We start from the raw sequence: 27745 nt of genomic DNA, 5'->3' as shown, positions 1-27745 counted from the left end.
GAATACCCACCAGGTATGCATTTGATTGCTGCAACTGTCTTTCGACACCCTGGATGGCATTCAGAATGGTTGACTGCCCAACAGTGAGGGATCTCAGGAGGTCAATAGCCTCCTCACTGAGGGCAGCAGGGCTGAGTGGGGCAGGGCCTGAGGTGCCTGGGGCGAAGGAGATGCCCACCCTCCTGGGTGAGTGGGCACGGGAAACACGTTGAGGGGCTGCAGGGAGGGCGATGCTGGTAGCGGGGGTTGCGGCTGTACCTGTTATTGCGGTGGGCACCGAGGAGGAGTCTCTGTCGCTGGTGTCCCCTCCTGTCCCCGTCGTGGAGTTCCCCTCGCCCTCTGTCCCACTGTTGCCTTCACCCTCCGTGGATTCACCCTCCTGGGCCATGCTGGATGCAGCTTCCTCCGTCTCCGGTGCCTCTGCTCCTCTGCCAGATGATGCTAATGCACACAAAGACAGGGTGACAAAACAAAAAGGGGGGGAAAGACAGAGGAGACACATGGTCAGTGCCAGCAACACCACTATCTTTAGGGGACACAACACACAGGGAGCAGCCCTATGTACTAGGCCATGCACTAGCAGTTAGTAGGAAAATCACCTGCCCATGGGGGACTTTGCCTAACACCATTTGCTGCACACCTGGAACCCACAGGAGCCTGACTAGTTGTAGATGCCCACTAACACTATTGGAGTTGGAGTGCCTCAGAGCCTGCCTAACAAGGGACCTACCCTACCAAGTTCGCCCTGGCCTAGGGGAACCCACAGCCCACATCCCCCACCCAGACTCCTCGTAAAACGTGCAGAGTCAGCTAAATGAGACTGTACTCACTCCCTTGTGGCTGCTGTGATGCCCTCAAGCGCCCATCCAACTCCGGATATGCCACCGCCAGGATCCGGAACATCAGGGTGGTCATCGTAAGACGGGCACCCCTTCCTTGTTGGGAGGCCACCCCCAGCTGGGCCTCCGCCGTCTTCTTGCTCCAGTGGCGCATGTCCTCCCATCTCTTGCGGCAGCAGGTGCTCACTTCCTTGGTGATGGCACGCCAAAAACCCTTCTTCTGGTAGGCGCTGACCTAGAGGAAAGGTACAGGATGAAAGGAAATTACTCTCCCGTCTGGACTGTCATACTCATTGCCCACCAGTTCCCACCCATGCCCTGACGCACATACACTCATCATCCTCACATACAGGCCTCAGCCCCCTCCCCCCCCCAAATGTATCTTCACCCACACCACTCCATACATTCATGTCCCATGCATCATGCTCACAGTGTACTCACCTGTTTGTCTGGAGGACCGTAGAGTAGCGTGTACTTGGGGAGGACCCCATCCACCAGTTTATCCACCAGTTTATCCAACTCCTCCGCGGTGAAGGCAGGGGCCCTTTCCCCAGACACATGAGCCATTGTCGCTTCCAGACTGAGGTCACAGCAGCACTTGCAGTGTAGGTCCTCTCCTGTTGAAGGTCAGGTATCAAGTGAGTGAAGAGATAGAAAATGGCGGTCACGTCCTCGGCGGTGGCTACCGTCACTGCCAGCGTACCTCGTCATTGGCTCCTGGAACCCATAGGGCCCAATGATAACCAATGCTAAATTGCAGGGCGGTCTTCGACCGCCTACCGCGATGCTGCAAAACGCCAGCGCAGTTACCTCATTTCCCCTTGTCCCTCATTACAGGTCAGGCAGCCGCCATTTCAGGGGGGCACATGGCATGGCACTTAACTGCGTCACTGCACATTTTGGCATAAATATGGACAAAGTACGCCACACACGATTTACTCACATTACAGCAAAAACACTTGTGCAACCTATGTGGTACATGGCCCTCTGCTCACCATTCCCCTCCATAGGGCACATCCGCTGGGGCAGATGATGAGATGGCGTCATCCTCCGGTGTACAGACCCCTAGTGGACCTGTCGACAATGGAAGACAGACACATCATTATGGCCTCGAAGTCCACCGAACAAACGCCGGACATCTTTGGTGAGGAACAGGCACAGATGGGAGGCCATCCCCAGCTGGGCCTCTGACCGAGATTCAGATGAGGGCAGCCAGGTACTCCCTGCGGCGCAGTACGTGAGTACACCAGCCTCTTCCCATCAAAAACAAACCAAGAAATCTCAGAAGGCCTTGGGTCTACCACTGCTTGCTGACCATGGTTTGACCGAAAAAAACTGATCTTCAACCGACCCTTGGGTTCGGCCCCGAAAAAGGCCATGGCTCACTCCCACAAACAGACTGTCACATCTGTTTCGGCATTGATGGAGGCTTCCACTTCGGACCGAGACCACTTCATACCACATCGGAGCCGAAACATCCACGCTTCTCTTCAGAGTCGAAACATCAAAGCCCCTCTTCAGACCATTTTTTCAGCCTGTATTAAGCATGCTGCCACCAAGCTTTCGGAGCATTCATTAGGGGGTAGAAAACAGGTTTCATCTTCAGAACAGGAGGCAGATGAAACCGACATTAGACCCGTTCTTGAGCTCATGGTCCTAAAACAAAGGAGGATTCATATCCAGAAAGAGACTGGAAAGATTATTGCCTCTCCTCCTCCAATTACAAAGAGGAAACTAGTATTTCAAGAGAGTTTGGGTACTGGCCCTTTACCGGAGAAAATCTTTAAACATAAAGACAAGCCAAACACTGTACAGCTTTCTCCACTGTATTTGCCTTATCTTCCCTCTTCTCCAACTCCTCATACAACATGGATCCAATGGACATGTATTACTCTGACCCAATCCCACCCAATGATCCTGATATGTATCCCACAAGACATTCGCCACCTGAGGATACCACAGCCTATAATCAGGTCATTTCCAGGGCAGCCGCCTTTTAGTGTACAGATGCACTCTGAGTCAGTAGAAGAGGATTTTCTAATTAACACTCTTTCCTCAACTCACAAACAATATCAATATTTGCCAATGTTACGGGGTATGTTAAAACATACGGATGACATTTTCAAAGAACCAATGAAGGCCAGGGTATTAACACCTACAACAGATAAAATAAAAAATATAAAGCTGCACCAACTGATCCAGTTTTCATTCCCAGCCGTTACCGCCAGATTCCATCGTAGGCAGTGCAGCCAGAAAACGGGCAAATAGCCAGTCCACAGGGGATGCTCCTCCCCCTGATAAAGAAAGGCGCACATTCGATGCAGCAGGCAAAAGAGTAGCAACTCAGGCTGCAAATCAGTGGCAAATTGCTAACACCCAAGCTCTTTTAGCCAGGTATGGCAGGGCACATTGGGACGAGATACAGGAGTTCCTGCAATACCTCCCAAAAGAAACACCAGAAAAGAGCACAACAGGTAGAGGAAGAAGGACAAGCCATTGCTAATAATCCGATCCGATCAGTGCTAGACGTGGCTGATACAGCAGCTAGAGGAATAAACACTGGCGTCACAATTAAAAGACATGCTTGGTTGAGGTCCTCAGGCTTTAAGCCTGAAATACAACAAGCAGCAACTCTTTGGACCGGAGGTGGATACAACCATTGACATATTAAAAGCGGATTCTGGGACGGCAAAGGCCGTCTGAGCCCTTTATACAACATCTTTTCGGGGCTCATTTTGTAAGCCTCAATTTAAAGGAGGGTTTAAGCCACAAACTTCAGATGATTCTACGTCCCAACAAAAACAGGGACCACAATATTATCCCAGAGGATCATTCAGGGGCTCTTACAGAGGACAAACTTTCAGATCCAGAGGTAAATCCCCTGTTGCAAGAGGTGCCTCCACCTCATTAAAGCGGTGACTTTCCCTGCATCCCCTAACAGCATACATCTCCAGTGGGAGGATGATTGCAATATTTCCATCCTCACTGACAACAAATTACAACAGATCAATGGTTACGGTCAAATATTCGCAGTGGTTATTTCCTAGGACTTATCTCCACTCCACCAAACATTCCACCGCATTCACACAAGATTTCTCTCAAACACATTGCTCTATTAAAACATTCAGTAGAATCTCTTCTACTCAAAAGTGCAATAGAAATGGTTCCCATCAGTCAACAAGGGACAGGGGTATATTCTCTAAAAAAGGATGGAACTCTCAGATCAATTCACAATACACAATACATACCCTACACAAATTAGGGTTCACAATCAATTACCAGAAATCTCACCTTCAGTCCGCACAAATTCAGCCTTATCTTGGAGCAATTCTGAACAATCAGTCCGCATTAGTTTACCCAAATCCACAATGAATCCAAGCATTTCACACACTCATATCCCAATTGCAGAGCAATCAAACTTACATAGTAAGGTTTGTCATGAGGATACTGGGAATGATGGCATCATGCATAGCAATAGTGCCCAATGTACGTCTAAACATGAGACCACTGCAACAGTGTCTCTTGCAACAATGGTCTCAGGCACAGGGTCAACTACAGGGTCTAGTGTTGTTGGACCACCAAACTTACAAATTTCTGCAATGTTGGAATCACACCAACTTATCAAAAGGGTGGTCATTTCAGGACCCTGTGCCACAGACCATCACCACAGATGCATCAATGACCGGTTGGGGAGCTCATGTCAACAATCTTACTATACAGGGGGAATGGGACTCAGTCCAGCAGACTTACCACATAAACCACTTGGAATTACTGGCAGTGTTCTTACCCATCAAAGCATTCTAACCGCATATCATGCATAAAACAGTCTTAATAAGGACAAGCAACATGACAACAATGTATTATCTACAAAAACAGGGGCGGAGACACTCTTCCCAGTTGTCACTTCTAGCACAAATAATTTGGAAATGAGCATTTCACAATCACAACCACCTGCTAGCGGAATACATACCAGGGATACATAACCAGCTAGCAAATCTCTTAAGCAGGACGCAGCAACAAATACACGAATGGGAGATTCACCCACAAGTAATTCAGTATTACTTTCAGATGTGGGGAACACCAAACATCGATCTTTTAACAACAAGCGATAATGCAAAATGCCAAAACCTTGCGCCTAGATACCCACACCCTCAATCCAAGGGCAATGCTCAATGGATCAATTGGTCAGGGACATTTGCTTATGCTTTTTCCCCTGTCCTGTTAATTCTGTTTCTGGTCAACAAGATCCGTCACACTTCCCTCACTGTGATACTCATAGCTCCCCTGTGGGCACATCAACATTGGTACACAACACTATTGGCTCTGTCGTTAGTACCACATCACAAGCTTCCAAAAGGACCAGACCTATTGACTCAAAACAAGGGTCAGATTAGGCATCCCAATCCCAGTATGCTCAACCTGGCGATTTAGCTCCTGTGGTCATAGAATTTGGATATCTACAGCATCCATCAGAATGTATGGACAGTCTAAAACAAGCACGTAAACCTACAACCAGGCAGTGCTATGCAAATAAATGGAAACGTTTTATATATTACTGCCAACCTTGATCCACTTAAAGCATCAGTACAGGATATTGTATGTTATTTGCTTCATTTACAGAAAGCACATCTTGCATATTCATCTATTAAAATTCATTTAACAGCAAAATCAGCTTATCTCCAAAACGGACAACATACCTCTCTGTTTAGAATTCCTGTCATAAAAGCTTTTATGAAAGGTCTTAAAAGAGTTATTCTACCTACAGCCCCACCAGCGCCTGCATTGAATCTTAATATTTTGCTCACAAGACTTCTGGGTCCACCATTTGAACCCATGCATTCTTGTGCTCTTCAGTTAGCTTCTGATAGCAGTTACTTCCTTAAGAAGAGTAAGTTAAATTCAAGCATTCACTTTAGAAGAACCCTTCGTCCAAGTACACAAACACAAAATAATACTTAAGACAAACCCAAATTGTTACCCAAAGTGGTTTCACCATTTCACATTAATCAGTCAGTGGATTTGCCAGTCTTCTTTCCACAGCCAGATTCAGTTGCTGAACGAGCTCTCCACACTCCAGACCTCAAATGAGCTCTCATGTATTATATAGACATAAAGAAAGACTTTAGAAAATCTAAACAACTTTTTGTGGCTTTCCAACAGCCTCATATTATTTCCAAACAAGGATTGGCCAGATGGATAGTAAAGTGTATTCAGACTTGCTATCTTAAAGCTGAAAGACTATTAGTAACTCCTAAAGCACATTCTACTAGAAACAAAGGAGCTTCAATAGCATTCTTAGGAAATATACCACTGGCAGACATATGCAAAGCAGCCATGTGGTCCACACCACACACATTTACTAAACACTACTGTGTGAATGTGTTATCTCAACAACCAAATGTTGGTCAAGCAGTACTTAAAACACTATTTCAAACTACTTCAGCTCTTACAGGCTAGCCACTGCTTACTTAGGCAACTGACTGCTTTTCAGTCTATGCACAGCATGTGTTTCTGCAGCTGCACATGCCATCAAACGGAAAATGTCACTTACCCAGTGTACATCTGTTTGTGGCATGTAGTGCTTCAGATTCATATGCGCACTCCCTCCTCCTCGGATGCCTATAGCCGTTGTAGTCCTTCATTATGTAACATATGTATATACATTGCATGGACATCTTCTTTACTTTATATATTATTATATATATATATATTTGTGTATATATATATATATATATATATATATATATATATTTGTTATAAGCAATTCTTCACTCCTTACTTCACCCTCCTGCGAGAAACAATCTAACAAAGTACTTGATGCCCTTACGCCCTATCACCGAGAGGAGGAGTCACTCTATCTCATGACTTGAAAAAAGCTTCCTCAAAGAAAAACAACTTGTAACACTCCGAGCCCAACACTAGATCGCGATATATGCACAGCATGTGAATCTGCAGCACTACATGCCACAAACAGATGTACACTGGGTAAGTGACATTTTCCATATATATATATATATATATATATATATATATATATATATTCTCTCTCTGTTTTTTTGTTTTTGTTTCCAAAGACTAATTTCCAGTAGCAGCCAGTAATTCGAGCTGGGAGGTGCACACTTGCTCACATCCATCCATTTATACACGTGCACACATTCACGTGCAACACGCACACACCACACATTTACCAATACACATACATTCCTGCATACCCGTGCACACACCAGACATACGATAATCTCGGGTGGCATGAGGGAAGTCTTGGTGGTTCTTAAGGATTGTGACTGCCATCTCTTCTTAAGGTCAGCCAGTGAGAGGAGGCGGGAGTCTTTAATACCTCACAGAGTGGAATGCGGTCAGTGAGAGTTGCTGACCTTATCCAACTCTGTGACGAGCATTATTGATAGACACTCTGCCTTTGGCTCTTCAGGGCTTAAAACTGAAACATCTAGGTCCGAGGCTATCAATGACGTCCCCCCTCATCAGGAGGGGCAGGACCACCAAATGCTTTACCAGGCTGAGGAGGTCACACCCAAAGGGCTGTGACATCTTCAGCCAGGCAAAGTTCAGCTCAGGCAGCCAGGCACTTGCACATTTTGTGCAAGTATAGTGCCCGGCTGCCTGACAATAACACGAAGAGAATCTTGTCAGGCTGACCTTTGCTCAGCCCCACAGGCAATCTTTACGTTTGGAAAAAGATGTGAAGGGAGGGGGGCTCCGTCCTTAAGGATTGGCCGCTACTGCTCATTTGTATAACTGGTCAACGTTGATCACAGTTACAGATTGAATATTACTAAACAATTTTGAATGTTGTTGTCTGATTACATTTGTTAAGTAGACTTTTAAAACTGATTTATTCTCTTCTAAAGTACTACATGGCATATTAGAGTTAAAAGGTGATAAGCGTTTCTGCTTGTTTTTTCAGGCATTCCAGAGAATGAAAACGCCAGCTAAATATATGACAGGAACTGCAGTCCTTCCGTTTAACCCGGCTACATTTGCAGAGGTACTCTAGTTTAAGGTTTTACACGAGTTAACCCTTACATCTTTTGCAATGACTATACATTTAATCCATTAATCATTTGTGTAATTCGAGACAGAAACCTTCTCAAGAAATATGTCCTATTAAATGTGTATGTTATAGTAAGTTTTATTTATTGTGCTTAACAAATTTGTGAGGCTAACCTATATTTGCTATACATTATGAGCATTGATTAGCTCACTCATATTTTGCAGCTGTTACAGTGGTATAGACTACTCTGAGGCAAGTTGGATTGGGATAGTTTACTTATTTTTTTAACTAAACTTTATCTTATTAGTTTTTAATACAAATGAAAAATATGCATTCATTGTAGTACAAGGTTAAAACAACCAGACCGTGCCATGGAATTGTTCTGCATTACATAGACAGGTAAAGTGTTAAGACATCTGAGCTTTGAAGATTGAGTTACAACAGGTGCATCTTACTAGTGTTCAGTAATTTGATTTGAAATGAGGAAATCGATCCATATACACATGGACCAAATGGTCTAGCCAAAACAGTTCTCCCGTTACCCCGAAGGAGGCCAACACACACATTAGGTTGTCACAATTGTTATTCAGATATCATCCCATTTCGGCATTCACCTCTCCTCCTCCACAAGGGAATGTGAACTGGAATCTTCCCCATCAGTAAATAGCTCAAGTAGCTGTCCCCAGTCCAACATTTCAGCTGTGTTCCCCCCCCCCGCTCCCCTCCCCAATCTGTATGTACTAATCGCATATGTTCCGCTGCCCCAGTCCATCGGATCCTTCCTCCATGGATATGAGGAGGACCTGGGATCTCATCCATCTGTTAGCTACCCTCCTTTTTTGCTAGCAGCAGGGCCACCTGTCCAGTCTTGTATGGAATCTTCCATTCCTTTGTTCTAGCCATTACTCTCAATAGACAGGTTTTCGGGGAATGTATGAGAGTCAGCCCCGTGGCAGCGGTTATTTTAGGTACCCCCTCTCCCCAAAGGCCCGAACCCCACTGCAAGCCCAGGCTAAGTGCAGAAATGTGGCCCCTTTTTCTCTGCTATCCTTGCATCTGGTCTCTCTGGTCGGATGTATCTTATTCACTATGTGTGGTGTCATGTAGGAGTGGTGCAAATAATTAAAATGCATCAATTTAAGCCAATTATTGCATGAGATGGTGCATACTAGTTCCGACGCCTGTCTCCATTCCTCATCGGTCATTTCTTCCCCCATGTCTCCCTCACAAGCACCCCGCACAGCGTACACTGTGGTTTTCCTGTCGCTCCTAAGTGCTTTGTAGAACAATGAGATTAGGTGATGGCCCTCCCACCACCTGATGAGTCCTCCCCCCAACGCCCCCAGTACTTGTTAAGCCTATGGGACCTCTGGGATGTCACACCATACTTCCTGTGCCACCCTTTCCAACTTTGCATATTGCAAAAATTCCCCTGGTCCTGCTCCAAACAACTCCTGCCCCTCCTGGAAAGAGATAAAAAGTTCACCTGGATAAATGTCCCCTGTTGTGATGCAGCCACCCGCCTGCCGTAGCTCCATGGATATACATTCCTCAATGGCTCTTAAGGTTGCCAGATCCCATAATTTCAAGTCGCTATTGAAAGGTGCTCGACTGATCATCTTCTGAACAACCTGCTACCATGAAGAGGCCGTGGCTTTCATTAAGTCTAATAGTCTCTTCCCCCATCCAATTCAGTCGGTCATCCATTCAGCTGCATGTTGTAACTGTGCTGCATAATAATAGAGCTGTACATCTGGGACCCCCAGACCTCTGTCTTTTAGGTTTTTTGTAAGTGTTAAGAGGGAAACCCTTCTGTGGTGTCCTGCCCAAATCAACGAGACTAGTAGCCCGTCCAGCTTATGGAAGAGGCTAGAAGTGGAAATAGGGTATTCTGAACAGGATATTGACAGTGAGGAAGAAAAACCATCTTTGCAACCTCTGCCCTACCCATTGCAGAGAGAGGAAGTCTATTCCAAAAGGCAAGAGCGTCCACGAGGCCACGACCATTCTCTCTACATTGAGACGGTTATGAGCCTCTTCCGTGTGGGTGATCCTTATGCCCAGGTATTGGAAACCTTACAGCTCCCATCGCAGCCCCACCTCTGGTAGTTGATCCGCCTGCTTACCAAGAAGTTCCCCCAGGAGAAACATCAGTGATTTCCGGGCATTAATCCTAAATCTTGAGAAATTACAAAATGTTGCCAGCGGCTGCATCAGTTTCGGCACCGAATACTCCGGGGACCCCAGATGGGACAGTTTACTTTTTGAAGGACCCAGAATTTCGGAATTTACCTGTTCACTCCTTGTATTTTTTTAGACATGCTGTATGGTCTCCCTTTTTGTGTTAAGAAAAATCTTGACAGTATCAGAAATTAGTATATATGTCGAAATTTCATTCCGGGGGATAATTTTTCTAACTAATGTATGTAGAATGAAAAATCTTGTTGACTTAACTCATTTTGGTGTAGACGTACAATCCCTATTCAACTGCATCAGTAGTATTATTAAAAATTGCAAAACCATTTAGAACTTTATAAGGAAAGTGACAGTATGCATTCCTGTTAGTTCTTTGCCCCTTTCCTGCCCTTCTTTGTATGTCCTTTTTTGAGAGGCAAGGTGGATGGTGGCAATGTTTTTCAATCCAGAGGCCCGTTTTGCTCCCCCTCATACTCCCAAGGACCCTGCGCTCAAGCCAGGGAATGCCTGAAACTGCCACAGGCCCAGTTTATAAAAAAAAATATAGATTTACTATATAGCCGAAATGCACCCCCAATGCATATTGTTTTCTTTCTCTTTGTCCAGTTGTGATGGAAGAAAGGTCATTTACACACACCTATGCTAAAATAATGTTCAGTTTATGTAGTTTGCTCCAGAGACCTTTATCAGCAGAGATCCAGCCCTTAGGCTTTTGACAGTTTTGTGGTGTTTTCCTTTCACAAAATATTTGAAGAATCACTTCCATGAATCTGTCACACACTTTTCAAAAGATTGACATTTTATGTATATGTGATGTGAAGCGATTGTGTAGATTTGAATCAAGTGAATGAATTTTGGAGTCCTATTTTTATATAAAAGCTGAAAACACTTCCCTGTAGAAATCCTCCATCGAGCTATAAATAGGATACCTGAAAATAAGACTGATTTAGGGGCTGGTTTAGAATTAGGCAGAGAGGGTACACCGGCAGAGCACCCTCTCTGTCAAACTGACAAACGGGCAGACCTGAAGTATGGCAACAATAGAGGCTACTGCGTCTGTCACTATCCTACCCATCAGACGACCCGGTGGAGTAAGGTCCATCAGAGGTTTGGCCATTCCACTGCTCGCTTGATTATAGAGTGCGTGGTCGAATGGCCATTGCTTACTTTCACATACTTCCTTTAAAAATGTGGTGGTAAGTGAAAGTTAAAACTTTGAAATGACCCCACACCATGTGAGAAACGTACATGGTGAGGGAACATTAGTCTTTAATGTATTTTGAAAATTAAAAACCTGTTTTATGATTTTGTTGTGCACTGTTTCTGATGGATACTACTATCTGCAGACTCCTCACCTGTAAAATAATTCCAGGCATCAGACTGGATCTGGAAACTTCAAAGTTCTCAAGTCATCGGTAGGGGGGGCTGACTTTTTAGCATCTCCGGAAGTGGCATTGGGTGCCGTCACGAAACCATATAGCCTCCGCCCTGGTGCAAGGTATGGCTGCATCCTTGATGACTCCTTTTCCTGAGATTGTACCTCAAAACAGTTCCAAAAGGAGGCAAAGAGACTCCTAAAGAAGGAAGAGATCCACCACAGTTTCCACAACCTTTTTGGATCAGACTCTGATCCTTAGATGTAAAGATTCAAAGGCAATGATGGAGGAGGAGAACAAGCATACGAGCTGGAGGCTTCACTTCATATGGTGGATTGGGCAATATCAGCCTCCCTCCCCCTTCTGAGATGCAAATGGAGTTACTGACAGGGCCCAGAAGTAATGTCCTTTCACTCAGTGGTTAAAAATGTTGCTGAGGTGCTGGAGCTGCAGCTCCTTATAGTAGATGCCAAAACTAATGTGCTCACTAAGTTTCTCCTTTCAGCTGCACCATTGTCAGAATACCTTTTGCCCTTCATTGATAGCTTGCTATGAAAAAACAACCTTGGCACCTGTAGTCAGGAGGCTAGTTCCACTGCACTACAGTCCCTCATCAGGGGTCCCATCTTTTCACTCTGCAGACCAGTTGCCAGAAAACATGCTTATTGAAGCACTCTGCTCATCTGGACAGTTAACTGGCACCTTTCGTTTGGTCCCTGCAAGCACAAAGTCAAAACATTTGGAAGTATGGAGGAAGAAAATGTTTTTTCTCGATGCAATAATCTATGGTTTATGGAAAAGGTCCAGCTGGTTATCCTCCACATTCCGGAGGACATGAGGACCCACTTCCAGGAGGTTGAGAGGCAGACAAAATGAATCTTGACACATCATAAATTCAGGCGTAGACACCACTTACTCTGTGGTGCTCCATGGATTCTTCAGTCTCTCTGAGATGGCATGCCTGGCTTCAAACTGCCAGCTTCTACTGCGTTGTGCATGCTAACTTGATGGACATCCCTTTGAAGGAGCATGATTATTTGAGGACAAAGCTGACTCCATTTTGAAATGCTTCCAGGCAAGTAAGGCCATGGCCCTGTCCTTGGAACTGCAACAGCCTTAACCTACCAAGGACCATTGTCAGTTCTATGCTTTCCAGTGTTCTCGAGAGGACTCACCTTCCTTCAGTGTCAGCCCTAAATAAAGCAGTGCAAAAATACAATGGTCAAGCAGTACAAGGGCAGAGCCATAGGCAACGGCTGCGAATCCCTCCAACAAGCCTCCTCCTTCATTTTCCTGTCCCCATGACTAGGAAATCAGATCTAGTTTGTTTCACCAAGCCCACACTGAGCCTGTGTTCGGGGTGGGTTTCATTCTTTACAATGAACTAGAAGGCCATTACTTCAGACCAGTGGGCCCTTGATATTGTAGAAAGGGGTAGCGCCCTGTCATTTCTTTAGGCTCCACCACTATCCTTTGGTTACCCTCCAGTCTTCTGCCAGATCATCTTTCCATCCTGCAACCAAGTGGCAGCACTCTTCCTGAAAGAAGTAGGAAATCGAAAAACAACAAGGTGATGGATGGAATGCTTGAATTAATCTCAGCCACTGGCAATCACTCGGGCCGTATCCCAATCTTTTCTTTTTGATGCGCACCATGCCACCCCAGTTTAGACCAGTCATATGCAAATCAGTCTAGACCCTACTGCCCATGTAAATAGTCCAACCCGAACTGCTAAGACAGGTCCTCCCTGGACCAGAAACAATCACCCTGAGACCACTTTCCGGGTATCACCCCCTCATCAGCCAGGCTAGTTTGAATCCAGTGGCACAGTGAGCCCGGGATCCACGTCTGGGCATTCCCTGCGCACATAGGGCAGCAAATGCAAAAACAACAAGGTGATGGATGAAATGCTTGAATTAATCCCAGCCACTGGCACTCACTTGGGGCTGCATCCTATTCCCATCGTTTTTTGCTCATCAGGCCACCCCACTTTGGACTCGGCTATATGCTCCTTTTGCATTTGTTGCCGCAAGCAGGACGGGTATGCCCAGATGTGGGTCTTGTGCTCGCCATGCCATCAGATTTAAGCTAATCTGGCTAATGAGGGGCGGTGCACTGAAACTGGTCACGGGATGTATGTTTCTGGTTCCGGTAGGACCTGGCTTGGCAGTTCGGGTGGACTGTTCCCATGGCGAGCAGGTTCAAGACTGATTTGCATATGGCTGGGTCCAAACTGGAATGGTGTGGTTAGCAAAAAACAATGGAATAATTCCCAGATCGAATGTTTGACATTGTCCATCCATCATCTGTTCCCTTTACAAAAGTAAGAAAGAAGGACATCGCCCTATGTTCGATCCTGGACCCCAGGACTTGAATATTTATCTTAGAGGAGAAGTTAAAGATGAAGACACTAGCTGAGGTGTGGTTGGCATTGGAAGCAGGAGGCTCAGTGGTATCACTCGATCGGCATGATGTATATTTCAGCATTCTTCTTACATGATCCAATCAGATGTATGAGCCCTTTGTGATGTGTTCTACACACTACCACTTTATGGTACTTCAGTTTGGTTTGTCAATGGCACCTCAAGTCTTCACCAAGATGACAGCTGTGGTTGAGACCTATCTTAGAAAATCAGGCATCCCAATCTTCTCGGACCTGGATAACTGTCTGATCAAAACAAGATCACCAGAAGTGAGGGTGTATTCAGATCTGCTTCTCCTATCCCTATGCCTCCCCTCCCCTTCTACTCAGAGCAGACATCCTCTCACAGCAGGAGCGGCAGGCCCTTCACCTAAAAAAACAGAGCATCATGAAGTCATTAACGTAATACTGTCAGCATGTCATCCATCTATTCAATCAAACTGTTTGGAGTGTTGGTCTTGTTTTGTTACCTACTGCACCAAAGTGGATGTTGACCTGCTCATGGTGCATTTGTCAAACATGTTGAATTTTGCATTCTCTCTTACCTCACAAGGCTTTGATGAGCACACAGTAAAAGGTTGTCAGCCCTTTTTGCCTTTTTTGGTTTATCTGTTCAGCTATTGCTGTTCAAATCTTCCATCATAGGGTTTCTGAAGGACCTGACACATTTATTTTCCTCTTCTTTGGTGAAACCAAAGTGGACCTTAATTGAGTTCTCATGTTCTTGATGTTTTTGTCTTTTTTTAACTCATGCACAGTTTTTGTTGGAGAATTCTGATCTTGAAGACAGTCTTTATTATGGGCTTTGTGTAGGCTATTATTGGTGTAATTTAGGCTAGGCTGTTTAGCAAGTTCAAGGTCTTGTCTGTTCAGTCCCCTTTCACAGATAACTTTTCTCCACAGACTGGTACTGTGGATTAAGGTGCCCTCTCTTTCCAAGGTGATCACTCCATTTCATGTATGTCAGTCCATTACATTGCTGATGTTCTACCACTCTCCCCATCCCACCTACGAGGAGGATCAGCTGCACTACCTGGACCCTCTTTAAGCCCTCAGCTTTTATATAGACAGGACCTGAGAGTTTTTGGTTCATGACTCATTTTTCCTCGACATTGGTTCCAAGACTGGAAAGGCGAGTCAGACGTTGACAATTTCCCATTGGTTCGTCCTATATATCGAGATCCACTATTCCCCAGCCAAGAAGGAGTCACCAAAAGAAATCAAGGTACATTCCAACATGTTAATACCACATTTCTAGTGCTTTTCCAGAGAGTACTGGTGTTTGATATCTACCAGATTGCGACATGATCATTGGTACACACTTTCACCAGACATTATTGCCTCGTACTCTGAAGTCCTCTAGGATGGCCATTTGCCAGATCAGTATTGCAGGACTTCTTGTTTTCACCATTTCTTCAGACCCACCATGTGGGTGATATTGCTTGGTTCTTATTCAAGAGGTGAATTGTATACAGATAGAAGTATCAGAAGAACAAGTTACTCACCTTTCGTAATGATCTTTCTGGTGAATATTCTCTACCTGCAGATTTCTCATTGATCCTTCTTGTCTCCCTATTTAGGGGGAAGATCTTCTGCATGTGTTTTAATACGGTCAAAGTCTAGATTCATGCACTATGCTTTTTGTCAATGTTGTCAGCTTCTTCTCTGCCTTCACGGGTATGGGAAAATGAATAGAAAACTGACATCATTGTGCCAATGTTACAGTTCCATGTTGCGTGTATCTGGTGCGTTACCTGGAGCCGTGGCACCACCTCACGATGCAGGATATCTGTTAAAGTTTCCAGATGAGTCTGAGCCTGAGAGGAGGTGAGAAATTTGCAGATCTAGAGTATCCACCAGAAATATCAATCATTAGTGAAGGTAACGAACTTGTTCGTAATAGCTATTTGAGTAATGCGCATATCTTTCTTATGTGATTTACATGTAGCTATCTGTTTGTGTGTTTTAATTTCTTTTAAACCAAACATACATACAGTGACTTGAACAAAAAAAAATATATATATTAGTGGATTCCTCAGTGTTGCTCCTCTCCAGATGTGCAAAATACCTGATTTGACTGAATTAACACATACCACTGCTTTAGAATTTATATTTAGAGTTTGTGAATACATACTTTTTACATATTCTGTTCCATTTGAAAACCAGTTCAACATTAGACCACCCTATACAATTAAATACTTTTTCTGTGTCCAGTAGAAAAAGAGATGGGTACAAAATGGAAATAGACCACTTCTAACAGAAAATCGTCATAATAGCATTGACATAGCCGATCAACTGATTATAAAGCTTTGTTGTTCATTTGGCACTAGTAATGAGATGAGAACTAAGCCTTATCTACTGTTGTGGTCAATTAATGTATCAATTTGCCCGTGCTTTTGGGATGTCTTCAAATGGGAGTCTATCTTCTCTTGAGGCCTTATTATTTAGTTCGCTATTTCCTTAAAGGCAGAGGGAGACAGTGTGTGCTGTTCAGTTGTTGGGCCTATATTGGTCCTATGGTTAATGTTTGTGTAACTAAGGCATATCCTGTTAAACACTAATAATTTTCATAGGTTTAAGAAGCCTGTTCCAAAAGAAAGAAAATGTGTGCCTAAACTTGGATTGTTTTGTCACAGCCAGTTGATTACACACCCAAGACCTCAATTGTCTTCCCAGGGCAGATATTTAAGATACTTCTAAAAATGCATTTTATGTAATTCTGTATTTAGGTTGTGAAAGATTTTTTTTTTTTTACATATTACTTTCAAAAAAGTAAAAAAAGTTGGACTGTTAACACCAGCAAGTAAAACTCCCATATAAATTTGTGAAATGGTGTTTTACATCTGCATAAGTCACTTTTACAAGATACTCGTTGTTTAAACCACGTATTGTTTTATTCCTAAGAGCTTAAGAAGAGCTTAAGTTGGAAGGACACTATTGCACTTCGAGAACATGTCACTAAACGTTGTAACTCTGTAACTTTTCCACTAAAGCTGGGCCTTGACTACCAGTGAATTTCAGATAGGTTTGTGAAAATTATCATCGATATTTGTGACCTTAATTGATTTTTGACTTAACATTTATTGCCTATCTGATTAGTTTTTAAAATTGTGTCTCCTCTGTTGTTTCAGATAATTTTGTACCTTCGAATGTGCCTTGCACATAGTGCAGGAGTGGTGCCTACCTCGCAGAGTTTAGTGGATATGCAAGATCATGCCCCCGCCATTGGACGTTACCTAAGAAATTTACTTTCTGACAGCTCAATATCCTCATCTCCTCCTTCTTCTAAAGGTGGAGAGACCAACCCTGCTCAAATTTATGTCACACTTCTTCAGCAGCTGCTGTCTGTCGTTGGAGGTGAGAAAGCTGTTTTTTACATTGAGGTGTTATCTTCAAAACCTGTAAGAAATTAATAAATCTTACCTCTCCTAATAATGCAGTCTACAATTTTTAGTAGAAATTACATTTCTGATGGATACTTTAGCATGGAGATTTTTCAGCTTTTGAATCGCTCTATGTGACAGGCAGGAGGTGGAAAATTTGTAAGAGCTCTCCTGCTCCAGAAGTTGATTATTGGCTCTGTCTCAACATAGGATCTACACCAGAGATGATATAAGCGTTGTCATACTCCATGCTGGCTCCCTAACATCCATTGCCTTTTTTCACGCCCTTCAAATATGATAGTTTTTTTTCACCATAACATAAAATAATATATAATTTTAGTGTTAGGCAGAATCCCACCAAAAAGTCAGGATTCATACTCTGTTGTTCTTGCCATGAACAGTTGCCCATTTCAGACCCTCACAAGGTCTGTTTGTGGTGTGGGTCCTATGCGTGACTCACCGTTGTGTGACTAGTGTGGCATCATGCACTCTAAAGCCAATAAAGAGCTGGAGGTGAAGCTCTTTATGGCAGACCCTACAACGGTTGCTCTCCAGATCCCACTTGAAGTCCTGGACCTCCCACTCATCCAGATGTTCTAAGGACAAGAAGAGTAAGCACAAGAAACAACGCAGAAGAAATTCTTTGGTGTCCAGATACCAATCTTGCCCCAAGGATCGGTCACTGTGCTGTTCCTCTTACCCAGTTGACACAATCCTCCTTGGACCCTGCATCAGATCTGACTTCTACCCAATGCAGACCCCAGTGTCTGTTGCAGCTCCTATTCCTCCTTAGGTGCTCCCAGAGGTTCTAGGCCTGAACAGGCGCATCTTATGGCATTCATATAGGCCATCATGGTGCTGTTTTGTAAGCTCTCCAGTTTCACCTGGTGTGCCTTTGGGCTGTGCGGACCTTGTGGGATCCAGAAAACCACCATTTGCCTTTTCCACAGTGCCAGCTGATCAAGTTAACCTCATCTATGTGCCATCCCAGTTGTAGCCCATGCCGTTCTCACATCTAAGGCTTTACCAGTACCTCTTTCTATGGTGTAACCTCTGGCACTGTCACTGGCTTCAAAACCCAGTCCTAAAACCAAAGCTATCCTCTTATTTTAGGAGGCTGGTACTCCGGTTAGAGGAGGAAGGCTAGTATGGAGAAAAGTGTCAGAGGAGACCTTTGCCTAGCGAAGAGTACTCACGGAGACTGGATGTTGTCTTTGATGCATACTATGAACACTTGCAGATGCTTGGACATGATGACATCAGTAGTAGTCAGGCAGCAAACTTGCTCCTTCCTACTAACTATCCTGGCAGCGTGGGAGCAAGCTATCTTCCTTCCTGGTGTTGAACCTCTAGGTTGCCGGCAGGAATGGGGGACCTTGGCTTTGAGCTGGCTCGTCCGTCTCCTAAGAGCCTGGTGGTACAAGTGTCATCCTGCGCTAAACAGAACCTAGAATAGTTCTCCAATGTACCACTTCATCAGGGATATAGAGACCAAGAGAAAAAGGTTACTTCTTAAGGAAGTCTGGCTCTTTAGTCCACCAATACACCTTTGTTTGGCTAGTTACTCCCACCATGCACTGAGGAAATGGCGGCTCTGATGATTGTCCTGAGTCTTAGGAGCCATTTCGAGATAACGTTGCTGAGTTGGTTTGAGATAGACAGGATATGGCAAAACAGATCTTGAGGGTGGGCCAAGATACACCGTACTTGAGGTATGTTCAGGAAAATTTGATGGATTTGTCTTTGAAAGGCTCTCTCATCCTTGGTGAAAAGGCTGATTCTGCCCTTGAACATTTTAAACAGTGGCTAGACAGGTATCTTTCTCAGGACTTGGTTCTCCTGTGTGCCAGTTTTGCATACAGTACTTCAAGTGTCATGGATAACCCAGGAGTCCTACTTTTTGGCATCGTGCCTCTCATCCAGCCCAAATCGCTGAACCAATTTCTCAGGCAGTATAGTGGACGCAGCGGATCCAAAGGCCAACAATGTCAGCATTCACATCGCCCTCCTCCACAAAACTGCTTACGTTTTCTCTCAAGAGAACAAACAAAGCCTGTGGGAGGGAGATTGTCACACCACTTAAATGCTATGGCAAGACATCAAGATGGACCTGTGGGTCCCTCATCCCTCTTGTTTTCTCAGCCTAATCAAACAAGCATGTTTGTATTCTGTAACAGGTAGCCATACCTCAATGTTTGTTTGCTGAAGGCAGAATCTCACTGTAGCTAGTGTCTACCCATCTGAATGCTTCATTAGCCCTGCTGTTCGACTCTGGGTTTTCCATCAGTATACCCAAGTCTCCCCTGGAGCCCTGGTAACACCTTATTTCATTGCTGTGGTGTTTGATATAAAAATCTCTCAGGGCCTTTTATGTCTCCCTACAGGACGTCAAACACTCAAGATATGATTTCGATGTTTCTTGAGGGTTTGCTTTTTAAGCTCTAATAGTCCTTCGCCTGCTGGGCTTTCTGGTCGCTCATGCTCACTGGCACATGCACACCCTTCGGTCTCTCAGTATTGCAGAATTTTCTAAATCCTACTGAAAGCTGGCATTTTGCCAAAAAGAACAAATGTGGTTAATATGATAGGAGCAGCATTAAATGATTTGTAAAAAAGAGCTTATGTTTAATATCATACATGTAGGAGTAACCTAAATGAAGAAGTTGCCACCACAGACATGACTTTGGAGCGAAAAACATACAACCCTGGGACGTCAGATCCTCATCTGGTTTGTCCACAACTTGAGAGGCGAAGAAGAGGCCAACTCGTCTGACAAATGCTTATTTAGTGTACCAAGTACAAAAGTGGAACCATATTATCATAATACCTAAGGTTAGTTCTCGAAACTAAAAGGTGGCCGGGATCGATGAGACAGCTGTATGTACAGTATCCATCAGAAAGATTATTACTGAAGCTAGGTAACTTGTTCTACACCTTTTGAATTAATACCACATCAATGCCACTCCCATATGGTGGGTCTGACGAAATGTTCACATCCGGGAATCCTGCAGCACAGATCTTTCAAAATGGCGTTTCATGCAGGCTTCGGAGTCTAAGCAATAATGCTTTGTAAGGGGCAGATTGAAGCCCACATCACAGCCCATTGTATGTTCAAGATAGGCATACCTCTGGACAAGGCTGAAGAAATCACTTTCACCCTGGTGGAATGGGCCCTGAACCCTTCATGAACTCCCTTCTTGCAAGGACATATCAAATTTAAATGTGTAGTACAGTTTTTCTGAACGGTGTCCTCTTCTGAACAGCCTTACCATTTTTGCCACAAATCAAGATTATGAACAGAGGATCATTAGTCCATAATTCCTAGCACACCAAGATATCAAATTGCCCCATTGCAAACATATTTTATAATGGGACTGCATAGCAAAAGAATGTGATCCACCGCTTATTGTGGTATATGGAAAGAGTTTCAGATTGCCCCGCTCAAGCTGCAGGGATGAAGGTGGAGGCTCTTGAGGCTAGCACGCAGAAAACCCACCCCCTCCAACACCCCTGTGACTGCAGCAATAGGTCCACTCTTAGCGGAAGCAGGAGAGGAGGGCACAGTGACAGGTGCATTCCTGTCAACATTTTAAAACAGAAAATAGGTAGAATTGAGGGCATTGATTTTCCTCAATTACTAAGACAGAAAGAAAGGCAATTGTAACGTGGGGAGAGATAAATTATAGCCATTTTTTGCTTTAAAAATTGTGAGTGTCCTGCCTGAGTTGAGTCCGTTGGCATATATGCAGGCAGAACAGGTCCACAAGCCAAACTATCAGCGGACAGACTGGAGCAATCAGAATAATCTGTTCCCAATCCTTGTGCAGCATCCTCTGAACATGAGGACTCAGAGGCACAAGAGGAAATGCATAACCGGGGTAAATCCCAGGTCAAATGGAATGGTTCCCGAATTGTTCCTGCAACAGTAACTAGAGGGCGCAGAGTTGTGGGCAAGGCACATTTTCATGCGTGGCAAAGAGGTCCATCATAGGGGTGCAACAAAGGACAATAATGGACAGAATGTACACTTTTGGACACAGCAAATATTCCAGGGGCAAGCATTTGTAAACTCATTTAAGATCTGGTTCTTTAGTAACAGCCCTCTCAGAGTATTTCAAACAAGACCTTTGTCCTTGTTAATATCCACATCTGGTTTCAACTGATTTGGTATTCCATCTTACCTTTTCTTCCAATCTGTATTCAGTCACATTCTTTGCACACCTCTAAACCTTTATGGTTTCCCTAGATGACAACTTGAGCATGTCATCAAAACCAAAGTGGTAAGTTAGAGTACCTTCTGCTAACTCAATATTCTTCAGTAAAACCCTGGCCTACGTTGACTCATAACCTCCACTATCTGAGAAATGAGAAGAGTACCGCCTAAACTAAACACTGCCCAAAGATGATAGACCACCCCGCCCTGGCAGCCAACATGCCACAATTTCCTTGTTCTCTATTCAGAACGATGTTTATTGAACTGTTCCGGACCTATAATCTCCTCACATAATTGGCTCTTACCTGTGCACATCTCCATGCCTGCAATGGATGCATGTGGGACTCTATCTGCTCTTCTTTCTCTTTACCCCTGCAACGACCATGTCTCACTGTCACACTCTACTACCAAATTGCTATCCATTCTGCCACTAGCCAAAGTGGATTCGTTTGTGTAACTTCTATAGTAAATTCCTAAAACCAATGTGCATTAGAAGCATGCCACTTCCCTAATATACAGATTTGGGGCCTGATTTAAATTTGGCTGTAATGGTCCCACTCTCTGGTTTCCATCTGAAAACCTGTCTCTCGCCTTGGTAGTCTACCCTCCAGATTTAGATGTTAGCAGTCCCATAGGCGAAAGCCTGCCCGAGTCCCACCTACGCCACCAAGGAACTTCACCCATGTCGACGGCATTGTAGGGAGAAGTGGCTGCCGCGGAACGCGAGCCACCTTTACAGCCATGGAGCTTTGGATGTGCCTTACAACCAAGCCAAAAGTGGCAGTCCGACCTCCACACTTGAGTTGGTGGATTGAGGGTGAGGGGCAAATGAGGTAAAAACATATGTTTCCCCCCCAGCACCCACTTCCATTTTCGACTGGACTAGACCTGACATCGCTGCTGCCACTGACCCACAGAAAAAACACGACCCTCCCCCTGCCAACGGACTCAAAGGTATGGAACCTGCATTGCCGTGGTATGTTGGATGGGCACTGCACATGAGGTTGGGGCCACTGCAGGCATATACATGTCACAGTATTTTTTTTTATTACTGGACATGCATATGTGAAGAAACACAAGTGTGTCAGACATGGTTGGGTACACACTGGCACATGACACGTCACACACATATACAACTGTTATTTGGTGTCCGTATTCATTGCCATATGAAAGCTGGCCCCACAATGGTTGGTACATTCTAACTTCTCAACTGTGTCCATGTGTGCACATTGCAAAGGGGACCGATAACTGTGATGTTGCGCTTCCCTTAGTGCATGTGAGTCTGTACGTGTATGTATGTGTGCAATGCGATTGGCAGTTTGCGGTGGAGGGAGCTTGAGTGGGTGATGTGGTTGTCAGTATGTGTGACATGTGCATATGGGTCTGATTTGTATTGTTGTGTGTTGTGTTGCTGTGTGTAACATTCAAGTGAGTGTTGTGTGGCAGATGTTGTGATGTGTACAGCTGTGCCTCCTGTAAGTGTTTGTGTAGTTAAGTGCATAGTTGTGTTGGTTTTTGTGGTTGTGTTGTGTGTGGTTGCATTTTCATTGGTGCGTGTATGCTATGCCATGGATGTTTGCCAATGTGTGTTTTCATCATGTACGTATTGTGTGGTAATGGATCATGTGTAGGTGGTGTGTTGTGTAGTGCAGTGGGACACGTATGGCTAAGTGTATATGTGACTTACTTCTATTCCATAGCCACTGCCATTGTACTAGGTCAGTAAACTGCCTGCGGAGCTGTTACATCTAAATATAGCACCCAGACACCGTCAACTTGACAGTGTTCTTGAGTCTGCAGCTGACGCGGCTTGGCGGTAATACCATCAAGATCAAATCAGGCCCTTGGTTTGCCTGGGATCAAACTAAGGTTTCGAGGCCTGCAGTCATTGTACCTTGATGCACCCTAAAGCTATTTGAGACCGGGAAGCAAAGCACTGTATGACAAACCACCACAAGACTCTTTGCTGGAAACGGTTGAGGTCTGATTTAGATCCCAGTCCTGCTCCCGTAGCAAGTTACAATCTAAGTCCTCAGGCAAAATTAAGAAGAAGCACAAGACATCCAGACGGGACTCCGTCCATCCCCCCTCTCTTGATCTTTCGATAAGTTATCATCATGCCCCCATATGGCTCTACTTCAAAGTCCAACCCGATGCCTGTAACCAGGAGTTCTGGGGCCGTCGGCAATGACACATCAAATCAAGGACTTCTTCAAAGCCATTCTATGGGTTTTCGGAGCGTCTCCGGCTCCCTATGGGTCCGGAAGGCCTCATAACCGGGCTTCTTTCAACAGATCCACCCTAGGTGCCATTTAAGCTCTCTGGATCAACTCAGGACTCTGGACCGATTTTGCTACCAGTTACTTTCATGGTGCACACAACCCACACCAGATCTTGATGCAGTGATGCCAGCGCCATCCTCTCTGAATGACGATGGTCAACCCATAATGCTACCCCGACAGAGGCTGGTTCCTTTTTCTAAGCTGCAACCTTTTTACCACCATTCTGGTACAGTGCCTCTACTTGCTGTAAGGGCTCTTTTCCTCCATGACTTATTTGGCAGAGATAACTGGAGCTATGATGATTGGGATGAGATTGCCTTGCCTTACCTAGGGCACAACTGGTTCTCGGACCTCCAAGATGACCGTGGTCTGGATACTTGCCCAGACATTAGACTAGACTAGACTAGTCCATCCTCCCCCATGGGCCTCCCACAGAAGACCGCATTGCTATTGTTAGTTATTCAAAGGGCAGTAAAGGTTATTGATCTTCAACTTCCCACTTAGGAGTTGAAACCAGTTTTCATGGGAGTGTTGCAGCCAGTCCAGTCAAGTTCTGAGCTCTTACTCCCATTCAATGAGGCTCTTACTCATACAATAATATGGCACCTGTGTCAAAGTACAATTAACCCAAAATTGTTTTCCACTACTCGAATCGAAGAGGGTAGAGACTTTAGTAAGCAGTTTTTTTCTCTATAAGTTTAGCCTTTCACTCGGTGAGTGTCAGCTGTCTCTTAGGCCTCTACACTCATTCCTTAATGGACTCTGCACCCCAAATATTCCCAGTGGTACCCGAAGAAGCTCGGGCATACTTTTCCAGGCCATGAAAGATGGTTGTGATGTGGCCAAGCTCACCATTGACTGCAGACTCAATACCACTGATTCCCTAGAAAGGCTATTGGCATCAGCGTGGCCATTCCCAGGTATGCCTGAATAACGATCTCTGGCTTTTTGGGAGATATTCATGCCAGTCTTACAGACATGCTGTTTGATGGCTCCCCTTTGTTTGGGGATATAGTAAACTTGGCGCTGGAGCACTTCAAAGATATCAGGGCCGCACTGTGCTCCCTGAGTCTTTCTGCTTTTCTGTGCCAGCTGCAAAATCCGTTTGACCCCTAATGTGGCTATGGTAGTTGCTTCCAGTATCACCAACAGCCCCAGCAGTCATAACAATCACCAAGCCTTTTTGCTTTACACTTACGAGAGGGAAACAGTGACACTATGTAGCCCAATACTCTGCCCTCTTCGCCCAACCCCCTCAATGTGCCGCTCCACCGAAGTCTCTTTAGCATGCCCTTGACAGCACACAACCACCCTGTCGGAGGCACGATCAACACGTTTCGCCAGGGCGGCAGGTAATAATTCAGACAAGTGAGTCCTGCAAATTGTTCAGTGGGGTTATACCGGTTCTCAAGATCCCGCTGCTCCTTCCTCAATTCCCCGATTGGCTTAGGAATGACCAACTGACCTGTCGCCACAGGAATTTCAGACTTTTTTGGCCAAAGGCACAAAGGAGAGGGTACCAGTGCCAGAAGCTGGCCTGGTGTGCTGCTAAACAGATTAACACACTCTATGATAACTGTCTAAGGTTCTGTGGTTTGTGTTGTCCCTCCCTCAGCAAGACTTTGCTTTGGGTACTGTTAAAGGGTGACGGATCAGAGAGTTGCAGGTCCTTTCCATTCACTTGCCCTACATCATGTTCTACTCAAACAAGCTGGTTCTGCGGACTCCAGCCTTCCTTCAGAAAATCGGACTCCCTTTTATGTTGGTAAGAGGATCACCCTTCCAGTGTTTTCTTCCCCGCCTCACCCCATAACACAGGAGGAGGGATGTCACTGGTTGGAGCTTCTCCATTGAACATACCAAATAACATCAGATGGATGATCAGCTCTTTATCTGGTTCATTGTAGCAAAGGAAGGCAAGGCTATTTGGAAAAGGACCTTATGCTAGATGAGTGCTATATCCTTCTCTGCATTAAGATCTGCTACACACTGGCCAAAAAGTAGCCCCAAGAAGCAAAGGCTGCTACAACTGCATTGTCATGCAGGTTGCGAGCTTTCGACATTTGTCAGGCTACTCTGTGAGTGTCACTACATATGGTGATGAGGACCTGTTTACTAGGCGATTAGGTCTGCTTGGAATGGTACTTTGCAGCTCAGTCATACAGGACTTTTTAGTTTGAGTCAGTTCACAAACCCACCATGTAGGAGGTATTGCTTGAGTAGATACTGAAACGGTGAGGAATCTGCGGTTAGAAGTCTCCATAAGAACTATTTACTTTACTTTAGTAACGCTCTTTCTGGTAGAGACTTTATCTGTAGGTTCTGCACTGACCCTCCCACTTTCCCGTTCCTTGAATGGATCTCTTCACATAGAAAGATCCCAGTTTAGGAATATGCACACTCGTGATGACCAGTCTGAAAAGTATCAAAGCAACTGATATGAGTGTGCAGGGGTGGTGCTTCTATAGTCCCGCTTGTGAAACAACGTTGACACAGAGCTGCCGGCGCACACCTGCTGGCACAAGGGTACCGCTGCTGATTTTTCTGATCCAGTTGACCCCTAGGGAGTATTCAGAAGGTGAGATATCAGTGGGTTAGATAGTCTCTACCAGAAAGAGCATTGCTGAAGGTAAGTAACTTGTTTGTTTGTTTGCTACACTGACCTGCCAATGAGCTTCATTACTTTTGATTTGTTGCTCTGTGATCCTTTTGCACTTTTAGACAATTCAGCTCAATAGTACTCCATACTCAGATTTTAAATGTTAAACGTAAAGAAACTGAAGACCAAGTGCTGGAAAAGAAAATGTTACTAATCTGTGTTAGAGTACTGGAATGTTCAGGGCTTATAATGGCTGAGATATGCCTTCGGCTCTAACATTCCAATTTTTGTCTTTGTATTTCTTTCTTTTACAGTTAGAACCGTCTCTCTCTAGTCAGTGGAATGTTTGAATAGTCTTAAAAGCTTTCAGCCATAGGCCACACCACAATTTGTATGCACACTCCCCCATTACATAACTTGGTTTCAGGGCCTATCGCTATGCAATGCTCTAATAAGGGTTTGTAGCTTTCACCTTCCATAGAGTCATGCTCAGTGCACACCTCTTCATGAGCTTTCTGATCACCTTTCTCTGTTAAAAACAAAAAATGGATACTTGATAGCATCTTTGGGTTCTGTTGTCACAGCCTCTATAATACTTCGAAGAATACTCTGAATTGTTTTCTTTAGTAACACTTTGAGTTCCTCACATGATGCTCTGGGAATTTCAAGTGTGTGAATTGATGGAAAATGGCAATGTCTGAGAGATACTGTCACAGGGCAGGATTTTGTTCTTCCATTTAATATTAATACCGAATAGTTAGTTCTAAGCTAAGTTAATGAAACATTTTAATCCAGATTTAGAAGCTGTTTCTCCATTAGATTTCCATGAATTGAATATGACAAGGGGACACATTATTTTAATGGATGTTCTGTCTAATTTTATTCAGGTTTGCCAGTGATGTACTGCCTGCTTGAAGCAGTTGCTGTCTGTCCTCAGAAACTAGCAGTCAAGTTTACAGATAAAATTGACTGGATAAAGGTATTGGTACACATCCTTATTTACTTACATACCCTCTTATGTAATGTTAACAGAAAAGATGCATGTGCATTTTTCTGGCAATTTATCATATGTTTTAGCAACTTCATTTCAAACCATTCCATGACCCTAGTTTCTGAAGTGCTGTCATCTCAGTTCCAGTATCCTCTTACAACCCCGTTCAAATGTGGGTGGCATTTGGTTGGCTTGGTTAATTCTATTAAACTTTTCCACTCAAAACAACTTTTCACAAAATGACCATCACCAGATGAATATATAACATTTCAATAAAATTTCAAGAAACAAGATAACATTTGTGGGCTTTCTTCTCGTTCTTCTTTGTGGCTCTTAATATTCTCTTCCCATGTATCTCAGAGAACCTGGAGCACAAATGTAGGATCCACAAGATGAATCTCTACTACAGTCCAAATTCAAAACACCTTTCTC

At 44.4% G+C, this 27745-nt stretch overlaps 1 protein-coding gene across 2 annotated transcripts in view; it reads left to right on the top strand.

The window, feature by feature from the left end:
- ECPAS (Ecm29 proteasome adaptor and scaffold) overlaps positions 1-27745 on the top strand; it is a 790558-nt gene that overhangs the window by 255591 nt on the left and 507222 nt on the right. For both annotated transcript variants that reach the window (XM_069240017.1, XM_069240008.1), the window contains exons 17-19: positions 7765-7845; positions 16977-17202; positions 27210-27301. In XM_069240017.1, the coding sequence (XP_069096118.1) occupies positions 7765-7845; positions 16977-17202; positions 27210-27301 (399 nt within the window). The remainder of the gene's footprint in view (positions 1-7764; positions 7846-16976; positions 17203-27209; positions 27302-27745) is intronic.

Source organism: Pleurodeles waltl, chromosome 1_2 (assembly GCF_031143425.1).
Source record: "Pleurodeles waltl isolate 20211129_DDA chromosome 1_2, aPleWal1.hap1.20221129, whole genome shotgun sequence".
NCBI classification, from domain to species: domain Eukaryota; kingdom Metazoa; phylum Chordata; class Amphibia; order Caudata; family Salamandridae; genus Pleurodeles; species Pleurodeles waltl.
This window is presented reverse-complemented; position numbering and strand designations above follow the sequence as displayed.